A 15,414-nucleotide genomic window follows, 5' to 3' on the forward strand; every position below is an offset into this window, starting at 1 on the left:
TTGGGTATCTCCATCAAACTGCTCATAGACACATTCTGAATATTGAAAAAGTATTGTGGCTACCATCAGAAAATAGTTGTCATGGTGTACAGGCACTACCACTTCACAGGGACCAAACTGTTGAAGATAAAAGATAAGCAACCAGCCCTTGTAACTAAATACAACATGGAGGTGGACATCTGAGTCTCAGGGCACGAGGCTACTCCTTTGAACCCAGTTATTTTGGTCATATAATATATGCATTTCACAGAAGTGTAAACTAGTGAGGCTAAGAGATAAGTAACCTAAAAACCCACAAGACACCCGCTCCACATAGGAAGCAACCAGACACATAAATAATTCCTAAAAATCCAAATTGTATACAACTGCTTCTGTGATTTCCCTGTCTAAGCTTCTTGCTACTCACCAAATCCTCTCCCACCTAGTTTACCACATGGAGTTATCTTTTTCTTTCTTATTTCTTGATACCTGCACCTACCCTCATTTAAAATTCTTAATGATGGAAATGTAGGTGACAGGCCAGAACTATGGTTTTCACATAATCTTAACTGCCATAACCATTTTTGCCATTAATTTTTTTTTAAAATGAATTAGAGGAGCAGCTAGCAAAGAAAGGATGGGGGTGGGGTTACCCTGGCACCTATGACTATTATGCGTTGCTGACCCCTGTCTCATAGCTGCAGTGCCCAGAGACACATACATGTCAGTCTCCACCATTTTAGCCAGCACCTATTGGAGTTCTATATTTCAGTATTGTTGAATTATCATAGAATCAAATACTAAGTTAACAATCTTTTGACAATAATGTGTTCTATTTTGCTTTTAGGTATCATTTTTATTTTTATTTGTTTCTGTTTTTAATATTAAACTGGAATTGTTATTGTTTTTATTTTATTAGACTTCGAGAACAAGAACGGAAAGAGGCAGAAGAAGCTAGTCAAAAAGAAATTGAGGAATGGGAAAAGTCCCTTTTATCTCAAGCAGCACCAAACCGGATGGAAAATATGTGGGAAATTCCAGCAATTGGCCATTTCCTTTGTTTAGCACAACATATTTTAAACTTGCCAGAAATAGTATTTTATGAATTGGAACGCTGCCTTTTGATGCCCCAGTGCAGTGCTTTTCTATCTAAAATAATGACTTCTTTATTGAGTCCTCCAAACCGAAGATCTACCTTGCATCGAAGACCAACTCTCCCTTACAGAACTTGGGAAGCAGCACTTAGGCAGAAAGTACAGCAGTGGTATACAGCTGTGGGACAAACTGATAATCCAGATGGTTGTGCAGAAAAGCTTGGTCTTTGTCCTCAATTTTTTAAAGTCCTCGGAGAAACTAATCCTTTGGAGGAAAAACCATTTCATGACCTCCCATTTTGTCAAAAGGTATGGCTGCTAAAAGGCCTTTGTGACTTTGTATATGAGACTCAAAAGGATGTTCAAGATGCCGTACTTGGTCAACCTATTCATGAGTGCAGGGAAGTGATTCTGGGTTATGACTACTTAGAACATGCCTATGTTCATTTCCCACAGTTCTGTGGTGCAGATGTGCGGATTTACAAACAGAAGCCTTTCTATGCCCCTGAGTTTCCAGCTTCTCCCATTAAGGTAAAAAGAGTACCACGGATTAAATTGGAGAAAGTGAAGTGTGAAAATACCATTAAAAGCAACGGAGAAGTTAGTGCTAAGGAGCTGTTATTCCAAACAAAGGCAGCACTTGGAAAAAATATTTGCTCAGCAAAAACCCACTTGGACCTCTTGAATGTCATGCCAGAAAAAGAAATGAAACCCAGCTGTGAAGAAAATATTCACAAGGACTGTGACTTTACAACAGACTGCTGTAAAGAAAATAGAGATAGGGCCATTGTTCCAGGAGAGAATGTTGGATTTGTGGGGCCTCTCAGCCCAGGAGAAATTCGGATTGTGGAAAATGGAGAAAAATGTGTGGAATCTTTAATAGTGAAAACAGAGGCCACTCCGTTAAAAGAGAACACTCTCAAAACCTGCCACCTGCATGTGAATGGGAATCACTGTGATCATCCAGACATGAATTGCCCCAAAGTTCCTAAAGATGTACCTTCAGAGCTCTCTGTAGAAAACAAAACACTAAGGTTTAACAAAGTACGAGCAAAGAAGAAGAAAAAGAAAAAAAAGAAATTGAAAAGTATTTTAAATGAAAACCTTCAGAGAAAACGTGAGCTTCACCTCCACTCGCTGAAATCTTATAAACCTGAGCTACAGAATAAATTACTCCTGATGAAAAAGAAAGCAAAACACAAGAAGCACAAATCTGGTAAGGTGATATGATGCGAAGATGATTTTAACAATGCATACATTTGTTACAGATCTAAAAAAATCACCAGAAATGGTTGCTTTGTATTTAAAGATTTTATTTGTTTGTTACACATATATCTTGCTGTTCCTTTAACAAGTGTCAGGTAATATCAGTGGCTTTCTTATTTTCCACATTATCCTCAGGCTGAGAGAAAGATTAGCTGTCTCCAGGTCACCCAGTGAGTTTCATGTTTGGGGGTGTCCAGAGGCTTAAACTGAGACCTCCCAAATTCTAATCCAGCACACTAAATCTCTAGAACTAGTATGCCACATATTTCACAGTGACTTTAAAAAAAAAACCTTCTGATGCGTAAGCATTAGGCTTACTTTTTCTTGCCCTGATTTTGTACGGTGTAGCAGTAGCCTCTGGAAAAAAGATCTCACTGCTTACAGAACAAAAATGTAAAATGCACAAAAATAAATAAATCTGAGAGTCATTGTGCAGTTCTTTAGCTTGAGACTGCACAGTATTAATTAATTAGCATTAGGTGTTTTCTTCATTTTACAAGTAGCAACTTTTAGGGCTATACATTATTTAGACTGAATTTGTGCAGAAGAGGGTAAGAGACAAACACCCCCATTCTTCTTTGCCCTTGTCTAATCCATTTCACCAAGTGCCACAACTACTTGGAATTAAAAACATGAAAAATGTGGGAAATCCAATGACAAATCTGCCAGCTTCCTATCTTCTATGAGCCTTAAGAATAAAGTGTGCTAGATACTACATAGAACATTATTGTGTATACTCATGTAGAAGTCTAGAAATGTTAGTCAAAAAATCAATCCAAAAAATCTGGGTTGACTTATCTAAAGGTCAGTGTAAGTACTCTTATCAAAATAGGAACCATCCTCTTCTCAGAGTAGAGTGGCAAAAGGTAAGATCTTAGTCCATCCCAGGAGAACCTAAAAGAAGCACCAAACCCCTCTACTCTCTCCACTGTGGTACCGCTTCTGACCTTTTTGAATGCCTGGATGGGAAAATAGCAGCATTCTTTGGCATCAGTTTCTTTGTTTCATCCTTTTCATCCTTTATTATGTAGCCCTAAGTTTACCCTTGACTTATCCACGGTCTATATCAAAATCCATAATTTAGGTCCCAAAACATGTCTTCCAAATATATATGAGGCTGACTTACAGTCAAATATATACAATGGACCCTTGTTATACACTGGGTTTTGATTCCCTATGGATAACAAAATTAGTGGATGCTCAAGTCCCATTAAATATAATGACATAGCAAAATGGTGTCCCTTATAAAAATTGGAAAATCAAGGCTTGATATTTGAAATTTATACTTTTTTTTTAACATTTTCAAACTGTGGATGCTTGAATCCATGTATAAAAAAATCCGTGTATAAGAAGGGCTGACTGTATGGTAATTTTATCTTTCTCTGTGATAGATTTTTCTTTGTGTCAGAGCCTATGATGTGTTAAATAAACTCAGCTGATCTTGCTAAATATAAGCATAGCCCACACTTACTAATTTCTTCTGGTACTGTTTGCCTGAAGTATGCATGAAGCTTTAACCATCCTTGCATTGCTCCTGGCACTTTGGGGCACTGTAAGCAGTTTGGAAAAGTTACTTTTTGAACATAACTCTGAGAATCCTCCAGTCCCTGGGTCTTGCTGGCTAGAGAATTCTGAACACTGTAGTCCAAGAAACAACTTTCCCAACCTCTAAAATGCTTCACCAATATCTTATTAAATTTATTTGAATAGAGGGTTGATTTTAATTTAATATAACAAGGCTAGAAAAACCAGGAACTTGTTAACATTTTATTGTAAAGAGCTCCAGAAAATTCAGTATGTTCTGTTTTTATGCCTACTATCCATGTAGGAGTGGCATTTAATTCTTACATCACCATTATTCCTTAACCATTTTGTAGTTAATGTAATTAATCAATTATTTTGGGTTGTTTCATATGCTGTGAGCCAGTAGCACAGATTATTTTGTTAAGACATTCTTTCATGTTTGGCATATATATATATATATATATATATATATATATATATATAATCAACAAATGTATAGCTTCCCTATTTTTTGTTTTGTTTACCTGAAACATATGTGTATATTTTTGTGGGGCAGGTTTGCAGGGGAAGTTTACATAATTTGCAGAGAAATTATTTTTAAACACTCTAAATAGAGAGTAGTATAGACAGATATTCACTCAAATTGATTCTGTCTGTGTGATTCACTAAATCACATAGATAGGTAGAATCTTGAAATTACCAAGTGTTCATTTTCCTCAAACATCAAATAAAATATGTCTTTATTTGAAGCTATAATAGATAGAAATGGATGAGTTTACAAACTATATTTTCCATTTAAAGCAGGGTGTTCCTGTTTCTTAGAAAACATCCTAAATAAAATACTAAACCTCACTGCTGGCCCCCATTTTAATTGGCATTTTTAAAGTAAATCTTATCACAAATATCCTAGCTGAACCTGTAGCCTCGTAAAAAGCAAATTAATGACTCCTGCTTTCACACAGTTGACTACCTAAAATAAAACGTGAAAACGTAGAAAAACCTGTATTTCAGTATTATTAAATACTTATAGCATTAGTCCTTGGATCTTAACAAGTTAAAAATCAAATAACAGATTCACATAAAGAGGACTTGCATTTCTGTTGCAGTTTATGAATTGAAAGGACAGCAAAAGTGTGGAAGATAAGGTGCAGTTGTTGATGTTTTAAGTCCGTGTAACTTATTTACTGTTGAGGTTAAAAATGAAAGTTTTTTAATAAGTTAAAAACAGGCGTGTTGGGTGTCTAGTTCTCAACCTACCACCATCCGCATCCCTCTGGCTCTCTGTACCACTTGTGTCTTTTCTCTTTCCCCCTGGGGGCCTATGCTTATGTGGAGCACCTAGTTCAGGGATGGAAAAAAATATTTGTTTGTTTCCCTGCAGAATAATAGGTTTGTTGGCACTTGACAGACATAGATCAGTGCAAGAATAATAGTGCAGAGGTGAAGATTTTTTTACAGTTTGCAGAGTATTTCATGGAAATACATATTTTATTTTTGTACAAAAACATGATTTTGCACAAAAAGGAAATATGTTTTCGGTGTGAGAATTTTTTGAGCAAAACACCCACTGTTTCTTTCACAAAACCCATTTTTAGTGGAAAACCATGTCTAGTTATTTGTAAAATAATTCCCCAAATGACTTCTAATAATCTTCTTCAGATAATAGTATGCAAAGGTCTTGTCCAGCAAGAAGAATACTATGGAAAATGCTTTGTGTTTGCATGAATTAAGTTAGGTATTGATGCGTGGGCAGGTATGTAGTATTGTATACTACATACTGTTATCTCCTAAATTAATCAAAAGAAGTTTATATATATATTTTAAATTGCACAGATTATACCTTCCTAAATTTTGTAGGTCCAGAACACACTGCAGAAATAATCCAGTTTGAGATCACTTTAACTGCCCTGGAATCTTGGGAATTGTAATTTATTGTGACGCCAGGGCTCTTTCTGACAGAGAAGGCTAAATGTCTCACAAAACTACAGTTCCCAGGATTCCCTGGCAATGAGCCAGGGCAGTTAAGGTGGTCTCAAACTGGATTATTTCTGCAGTGTGTTTTGGACCGTAGACTACTTTAATGAGTTGGAAACTAAACATTTTTGTGGTCAAATTTGCACCATTGTTCAAAATATGTGGAGTATTGAGGAGAAATTTATCTGTCCAGGCAGAACTCACAGATCACTAAGTGGAAAAGTTTTTGAAATCATATAAGTCCCCTTCAGGACTGGACCTACTGAGTAAGCATTTTATGTTTTTCTGACTTGAAAAGTTGTCCATAGTCTCCGAGTTTTAGCCATATACCATGTAAAGGTTTTTTCCCCCCTCTACAGACAAAAAATGGCTGGGATATAAATTCCAAATGGCGTTTGTATCGATTATTTTGCAAAGCAGTAGGACTAACACCTACTCAAACAAATTCCACCTTAAGTGCAGAGCATCCCAATCAAACACACACTAAGTTCTTACTGGACTGTTTTTTCCCCTAAGTATTTTTGTACATTGTCAATTCTCTCAGGTTTACCTTGTATGTGATACATATTCTGGCTACATAAGGATTTGCAAGCATTCTGAGTTTGCTTTTAGTATATATACACAATAATGATAATAATTCAAGGAATATTGTGCTGTGCATGGGACTGGAAGCTTCTGCTACAAGTGGTACATAAACAGATATCTGTAGATGATGTTCTTTTCTCCCTTAATTTTTAAGAGTTTAACAGAACCTCCAGAAGCCCCAGGTGTGCATGTGTATATTTTGTTGTTGCAGTTTCCATTGAAAAGAGGGAGAAGGGGATGAAAAAAGGGGACAAAAAAGGGGAAAGGATGGTATCATTAATTTCTGGCCCCATGCAATGTGTGGCCCCTTGCAGATAACTCCTAAAGGTATCTGGTCTGTAGTCTGGATAATAAGGCAGATACTTCATCCTGAGTTACGTACAAGTGGACAAAGGATGCCTTGGCTCCCATCCTGGAAAAAAGATGGGGTATAAATTCAGTCAACCAGTCAGTCAGTCAATGAAAGATTATGCTTGTTCACAACTCCTTGATGTATACAGGTTGAATGACACCATAACTATAATAGGGTAAATGGAAGGAGGTGTTCTGTTCTTCTTTTGGTGGAGCTGCTGCCTTCCTGAAACTCTGTGGCTGGTTGTTGTTTTTTTCCTTGTATAATTCCCCTTTGCTCTTTTAAAAGTAGTTGATTCAAAAAAAGCGTTGGTTTATGCAACTGTAGGGGACTGGAGATGTTTCCCTTCTTTAGAGCTTTGGGCTTTGGCCATGTAAAATTTATTTATTTATTTATTTATTTATTTATTTATTTATTTATGAGATTTATTGTATATCCTACCTTTCTCCCAAAATGGGATTCAAGGTGGCTGTAAACTGTCTCGTTTGATGCAGGTAGAAGAAATACAGCTTGTGATGGGGCAGTAGTAATGTGTGTGTGTGTATATATATGTAGGGTGCCTTGAAATAAATTTGTTTTAAAGAGTGTCTTGGGAGTTGACATAATCACCATTCTGGGCTGTATGTGGCTCTCTTGGGGATATTAATAATATGGAGCCTATCAGAGGAATTGTTTTCATTGTTGTCTGTTCTACATTCTGGGATTTCAGTGAAATGATGTATAAAAATATTCTTTAAAATTGTTGTAGGTCTAATTTTAAACAAATAAGCATGTTAATGAGAATCCTAGATTGGCCATCCAGTTAAGGAGATGTAGCTAAGAAACCTGACCTCACCCCCTCCAAGTCCATCTTGAGAGCCAGACACTGGATTAAGCAAAGTAGATCCATTCATTAGGCAGTTGGGGCAGAAGGAGGCTGATGTTTCCAGTACTCCTCCAACCAGCAATAAAGCAGTGACAAGAACATGTAACAGAGGTCCTGATGAGGTCCTACCTCTGACAGTTGCAGCCTACTCATTGTTGGGAAATGTCCTCCTTGCACCCTAATCGCCAATTGAACAGACCTCTTTGCCTAATCCAACAGCTGGGGGTGGCATTCCCATAACAGTAGTCTTACTCAATACTGATCAGTTACAAATGTTTAACTTTAAGTTATGAATCTGTAACTGCAGTATGGAATACCAGCCACTCTATAGTTTGTGCTACCTAGATACATACTTATTTCTACTCTGAAAGACAGTTGTTGCCTGTTACAATTTGTTTGTTACATTCTAGTTTTCAAATCTATGCATAATTTGATTTTATTAATGCATTATTTATTTTTACATATAAAAATCTTTTTCCATTCAAGGAAAAAAATCCATATCTAAAAAAACAATTACAAAGAAAAGGAAGTCCATTACAAAGCCTGCTGTTCCAGAGTTTCAGGTAAATATCTCTTTTAAATTTTAATATTTTAAATACAGAAAAGTGGAGGAAAGCATTTGGTTTTTCTCACATGGAATAAAAGAGTAAATTTAAGGGGAAGGTATAATGAGATGTTGGTGCTTATCACACCAGTCAGTTGTTTCAGATCCCATGTGAAAACCACTTCACCCGTACTTGCAAAGCTATAGTTGCATAGCTGAATGCTGTGTATCATTCCCTTGCTAATATGCTTTTTGATAGCATGACTTTCGCTGTTTTCTTTTCTGTACTACAACTTCCTCAATTCTGACATTGCTGTTTGCCCCTCCTCCTGTGTCATGATTGGTTTCCCTTCAATGCTTTTTTAAATTAACATCACAAAGCGATTACATTATTGTTTTTTAAAAAAGTAAAATGAATAATAATTTAAAATATTTAACCAACAATATTGCAGTAACTCTACTGTGTGTGGTGCTGCACTAAAACAGTGAAGGAGATCTTTGGAAAACATCTCCATACAATAAAGACTTTTGAATAGTGATTTCCAAAGTTTAACAGCTCAGGATTGCACTATTATTGCATTATAACAACAAACCATTCTTATAAAAAAGTTTCAAACAATCTGAAAAGGGTTTCAAGAGTGTAAAGCCTAGAAAACTGATCAGGAAGCACAGTTATTCTCTTGGTAAGTCTTGTTCCCCCCACCCAAGCACTGGAAACACGGTTGCCCCTCTGTTTTCGCGGGGCATCCATTCTGCCCCCCCCCCCCGTGAAAATAGAAAATCACCAATATTAAAGCCCCATTGGCTTGAATGGCAGTGTGCACCCCATTTTGTCCCCCTCCGTTTGCCACCGGTGAACAGGCGAGTGATGCGGATTCCAAGTCTGCAAAAACCGAGAGGCAACTGTAGTGTGAGATGTCCCTGTTGGAAGTTTATTTGGAAATTCTAATGGAGAGACAAGTAGATCACACCTACTCCATACCCACCATTCAATCATTCTCACAATGGAGTGGAATGAGACATTCATGCTCAGACCAGTTACTGAGCTACAGCAGGGAAAAAAAGTCATCGACAGATTATTTCCAGCACAAATAAATCAAATTCTTGTTGACTTTACAGTGTAACACCAGAAGAGCCACACGATTGTGTGATAAATTAGAGGTAAAGGCAGGCCTAATCCACCACTATAACAGTACAAAAGTGATGTGTGATAAGCATCACAGCTACAACTTTTTTCCCCCCTAGAATAATAATAGATGGAATTAGAAACACATACAGTAATATACACATGAACCAGTGTCTGGTTGCACCCCTTTCTCATTGTAATCCAACCCTGTACCCAAATCCTTTTGTAGTGTGTGTGCAATGTATATGAAGTGAAGTATACAAGTAATCAACCTGGTTTCTGTTTGCTTTTGGGGTTGTGAATAGTTAGGGTATTATTTATTGATCATGAATGGACAAATAAATACTCAATAGGACCAATTCTTAAAAAATAAATAATAGGTATTGCCATGTTTTCTAAAATAAAAATATGTTTTGCCACTCAATATTGAAGAGAGTGGTATAAATTAAGAATTTTAAAATAAGAGACTGCCACTTTTTACAGATCTTAAAGCTGGCATAACCCTTCTCAATATCATTATCCCAAGACGTTTGAGGTAAAGCTCACATCATCCCTGGCCATTGACTATGCTGGTAGAGGATGCTGGGTACAGTTGTCCAAAACATCTGGCAACTGTCAGATTGGTGAAGGTTGTCCAACAGTTGTAGATAATTTAGGCTCTATTTGCAGTCATGTCTTTTACGTTAATTGCTATAATATGACTGTTCTTCAGAGCTTTATAAATCCAGTAATATGGATTGGGTTGGCATTCAGCCATCACTAATGAATTTTCAGTCTCAAAGACAGTAGAAACTGTACAGTGATAGTCAGAACCACATGTTATTACTTAGAATCATGCCATTATTTTTGGACAGTAAATGCTTGGCTGTTATTTAGCACTATGGGTACTGCAAAAGTAACAGGACTTAGGTAGTAGTAATACGAATATAAAACCCTGCTTCGCCAATAAATTCCAGTGGAAGAAGAAAGTAACAGGAAAACTGATCTACTGGCCTAATCCAATTGCTAATCCTAACTAGAATGGATCTATTGACTCAGTTGCTGAATGACAAGTAAACCATTGATTCATTGGTTGATTGATTGGTCTAGTAGGGATTATTCACTTGATGTAGACCACTGTGTTATAGATTTAATGCATAAAGATATTCAGGCAAGTTTTCCTTAGTATAGTATGCAGCTTAATTGTAAATCTTGACTGTTCAGTTGAAAGGGGGAGAACCAAACTGACTGAAAAGATAATGACATTCTAATGAAAGCAACATTATAAATTACTTTTTAAGATAGCATTGGTCATCTACATTCAAGGGTCAATCTAGGACAGGGGTAGGCAACCTTTTTGAGCCGGGGGCCGGGTTGCTGTCCCTCAGACAACTGGGGGGCCGAAGCCGGGGGGTGGAGCTTCCACCCTCCGGGGGCGGAGCCACACATGGGGGGTGGAGCTTCCACCCTCTGGGGCAGAGCCGCATGCCAGGGTGGAGCTTCCACTATCAGGGGCGGAGTTTCCACCCTCCGAGGGCGGAGCCGCATAATAATAACAATATTTGCAAGAAGCTACTAGGCAATGCCATAACACAGGAAAAATGCATGCATACTGTCTCAACCCAGAAAAGAGCAAGCAAGTCCATGTGGGGGGATTTTGCAAAGAGAATACCAAAGGACAAGCATAATGATAGCAATATTTGCAAGAATGGAAGCGACTAGGCAAGGCCACAAAACAGCAAAAAATGCATGCCACTGTCTCAACCCAGAAAAGAGCAAGCAAGTCCATGTGGGGGGATTTTGCAAAGAGAATACCAAAGGACAAGCATAATGATAGCAATATTTGCAGGAATGGAAGCGACTAGGCAAGGCCACAAAACAGCAAAAAACGCATGCCACTGTCTCAAACCACTTTCTTTCTTTCCCTTCCTCCCTCTCTCTCACTCCCACCCTCTCTCTCTCTCCTCTCCCCTCCCTCCCTCTCTCTCCTCTCCCTCCCACCCCCCCTCTCTCTCCTCTCCCTCCCACCCTCTCTCTCCTCCTCTCCCTGCCTCTCTCTCCTCCCCTCCCTCTCTCTCTCTCTGCCTCCTGCTCCTTCCCCCCTGCCCCTCCATTTATAGGAGGGAGGGCGGAGCCAGGAGGGAGGTGGGCGGTGCCAATTGGAAGGCCCGGTGCGGCCGCCGGAGCCCCGTTTCAGGGCTCCGGCTGCCGCAGCGGGCCTCCCGTAGGCCCGGTGCGGCTCCTGGAGCCCTGTTTCAGGGCTCCGGAGGCCACAGCGGGCCTCCTAATGGGCGCCGCCATTTTGAAGGACAAAATGGCGGCCAGAGCGGCTGGAATTGGTGGCGATTTCGGTGGCAGGAGGGACCGGGGACCGGCGGAAAGGCGCCCGCGGGCCGCATCCGGCCCACGGGCCGGAGGTTGCCGACCCCTGATCTAGGATTTGCTGTCAGAGTAAAGCTGTGGAGGAAACTCATATAGGGATTCAGGATTTTGAACCCATAAATTAATTTTATATCTATTCTATTTTTACTAAAGATTCCTGATTTTTAAAATTATTTTAAGTAATAATTAATCCAGTCTAGGATAGCAGTATCTGATATACAAAGAGCAAGTTTCCTGCTTGGATTGTGGATCCTTATGTAACCAAAATGATGGCAGCAAAAAGGAGCTATTACCATATTTGGGGGAGTCAGCAGCTTGCAGAAATATAACTGTTCTTTAGGGAAAATAATTTAAAAAAAATACCAAATCCCAGAGCAAACCAGTGAAAACTAAGCATGGGAATGAAAAAACGTATGTGTCAGAGGAACAGGCGCCATACTGTAAGTTGGGGGTCCAGCATACAGCCTCCCAGCCTTGTCACTGGCCTGTTTTTGTGGCCCACAGACGTCCACCGGTGGAAAATAATACCAGGCAGTGCCATCCAGGATAGAGTCTTGGACATAACAATTGGACCCCCCAGGATATGCCCACTCCTGCTGCCTTGCTGTAACAATTTTTTAAAGCAAATCCTACTAGTCTCTACTGAACTAATATAACTTAAAATCTCTGACAAAAGGTAACATCCATCAGTACTGCCATTAGGTGTAGATGTAGTGCAGAAACTATTCAGTGCAGATTTTTAAAATTTAAACTGGATTCATCCCTTTATTTTCACTGTTGGCAAGACGTATGGCATACAGATCTGTTGAGTCAATTATATTCTGTGTACTTACAGGAATAATAGAACTGAAGGAGAACATATTATTCAAACATATAGCAATTTTAGTGATTACAATTGCTAAATCTAAAACAATCACAGGAACATAAACTGAAAAATTATTGCGGCAGTCAAATATATTTCAATACATCAAAAAGCTTTTTTGCTTTCTTAACATATGGCTTTATTAGACAGGTTAGTCTAATACTTGTATTTATTGATTTTTATTTTATTTTCATCAGAGCTTGTAAATAATGAGTTAAAGGTAACCTTGTTTTCTGTAATTAATTAAGGAGGTTAATAAGAGTATTAAAAATCACATAAAAGCAAAGTTGTTTTTTAATGTCAAGGATGGTTTAAGTGGTATTTTAACAGGAACTTTTTCAGTTTTATTCCATTCTCTTATTCATACTAATTTCTCTCCATCAAAAAAGCAGTGGAAAGTACAGTAATAGAAAAGTAAAAGGCAACACAGGTAACATAATGGCCCCATTCTCTCAATAAAAGAGCAGCAGGCTACTTTTCAAACACTACAGAGAGTAAAGAGAATGGACTACTTTTACGAAGTAACTTTCCAAGCTCCAGTTTTCATAAGAACATTATGTTGGGTTAGATGTAACTGAGAGTAATAGTTTAGCAAAATATTGTATGTACAGCTTTGAAAAATGTTTGGTCTAATTCTGTAGGAGATTAAGGTCTACTGATTTTATGTGCTGTTAAACTGTATTTCTGGAAGTTATTAAGTACTGTCAAGTCAACTTCAGCTTATGGTGACCCTATGAGTGAGTCATCAACAGCTCTACTCATGTCTTGCAGACTCAGAGCCATGGCTTCTTTGATTGAGACTATTCATCTGTAATGAGGTCTTTCTCTTTTCCTGCTGCCTTCTACCTTACCAGGAATGATTGTCTTTTCTAGTGAGGAATGTCTTCCATGATATTTCCAAAATACAGCAGTCTCAGTTTAGTCATCTTGGCTTCTAGGGAGAATTAGGACTTAATTTGTTCTAGAACCCATTTATTTGTCTTTTTAGTAATCTACAATATCCATAGAATTCTTCTCCAGCATCACATTTTAGAGAACCACTGTGGTGTAGTGGTTCCTTTCAGCTTTCTTCACTGGCCAACTATAACAATTACAGTCATCCCTCCAGATTTGTGCCTTTGATTATTCATGAGTCCCTAGCTGTGTGCATGCGCAGTCCTCCCCTCCATCCCTCCCAGGCTTTTCCCCTGTGAGTGACAGAAAAGCAGAGGATGGAAAGAACAGCTGGGAGGGTGTGCGCGTGCAGCTATGGACTCGAGAATAATACAGCTCCCTGAACCTACCAGCGTGACCTCCTTCCTTTGTCCCAAAGCATGAGGGGGGTCTCCGGACCCCTCTCAAGCCTTGGGAAAGAAGGAAGAAGTGGCCATTCAGATCTCTTTTCTTCCCTCCCAAGGCATGAGAGGTGTCTCTAGACCCCTCTCAAGCCTTGGGGAAAGAAGGAGGCACTGGCCAGCATTCCCTCCTTTCTTCCTTCCCAAGGCATAAAGGGGTCTCCGGACCCCTCTCAAGCTTTGGGGAAAGAAGGAGGCAGCGGCCAACGCGCATTGCCCTGCCCTTCTAGTGCCTCAGACAGCTTGCTAGAGCTGTTTAAGACTTCGGAAGGGAGACACGTGCGCGCACTAGTCCTCCTCCCATTATTCATGAATTTTCATATTCGCTAGGATCCTCTCCCCCTAACTGTCGTGAATCCAGAGGGATGATTGTACTTTTTGTTACAGATATACCCACAAAAGCCCTTTTTATTGTTCTTAATCTCTCTAGCAAGCCTGTGCTAGTTATTTGTTTGAATTCCTCTTTGGTGATTTCCCCCTTTTTCTATTTCTTATACATGCCATTTTTAAAACTTAGCTCAGTTGAGAACTCTTGAGTCATCCATCCTAGTTTCTTCAGGCACTTCCCATTTTTCCTTATTGGAACTGTTTGCTCTCTGCCATTCTCACTGACAGAAACAGCTTCTGCAAACATAAGCATCTTTGGTTTTTATTCTAAGGATACAATTCTAAAATGATTTACTAGAGGTAAGTCTCCTTAAAATTATCTGGAGTTTGAGTAAAACAGTTTAAAATCTGAAAATATATCAGACCCTATGAGTAGCCCAACTGATCTAATTAGAATTGATGAGAAATGTAATGATAAAACCTTAGGAACTAAAAAAGTATGAGATCTTCCATGTATTTGCTTTGTAAGCTTCGTGCTTTCAATGCAACAGTAAGAAATAGTTTAAGCACAGCCAGCAATTCAAATTTTGAACAAGGTTCTAGAAGCATCATTTTCAGTTTCAACATCAAAATCAACAAATGAAATCCATTAATTATTTTCTCAATCATTTCCCTCTGTTTACTGAGCTAATGTAATAATTTACAGCTCTATTCATTTGTACTGTTGGATTTAGACTCTCTGAAAATGTGCTGGAATTAAATTTTACAATAACATTCCTGGGCAGGAAATGTGTATGAGAATAACCAGTTTCCTTTGTGAAAATATTAATGCTTCTTGTGAAATGCTATAGGAAATATATTGCCAGTACAGTGCACCCGCATCATACGTGGGAGCGCCTTAAGCAACTTTCAGCTTATGCTGAAAGCCGCCCTGGGAAAAGGGGCGGCACGCCCCATAAGGGGTAATGGCGCCTGCGCCCATGGTGTGTGCACGCCGCCACACCACCTCGTGCGTGAGCCCCATTCATTTAATAGGCTCGAGCATAGGCAGAATTCCCTTTATGCAGGGGAGGGGAGAGTTCGGAATGGATCCCCCACGTAAAGGAAAGGTGGACTGTAGTAAAGAACTTTGAAAACTTGTTATGCTGCAATCCTGGATACATTTACTATGGAAAATACCATTAAACCTAGTAATCTTGCTTCTGAATAAACATGCTTAGG

General features: G+C 38.9%; 1 protein-coding gene across 3 annotated transcripts in view; it reads left to right on the forward strand.

The window, feature by feature from the left end:
* The window catches only part of BRD10 (bromodomain containing 10), a 63,582-nt gene that overhangs the window by 34,662 nt on the left and 13,506 nt on the right, over positions 1-15,414 (forward strand). For all 3 annotated transcript variants that reach the window (XM_089489954.1, XM_089489945.1, XM_089489961.1), the window contains 2 exons: positions 899-2,289; positions 8,126-8,202. In XM_089489954.1, coding sequence (XP_089346080.1) covers positions 899-2,289; positions 8,126-8,202 — 1,468 coding nt within the window. The remainder of the gene's footprint in view (positions 1-898; positions 2,290-8,125; positions 8,203-15,414) is intronic.

The sequence above is a fragment of the Sceloporus occidentalis genome, unplaced genomic scaffold (assembly GCF_023333645.1).
Source record: "Sceloporus occidentalis isolate IW3139 unplaced genomic scaffold, rSceOcc1.0.p SCAF_1, whole genome shotgun sequence".
NCBI lineage: Eukaryota > Metazoa > Chordata > Lepidosauria > Squamata > Phrynosomatidae > Sceloporus > Sceloporus occidentalis.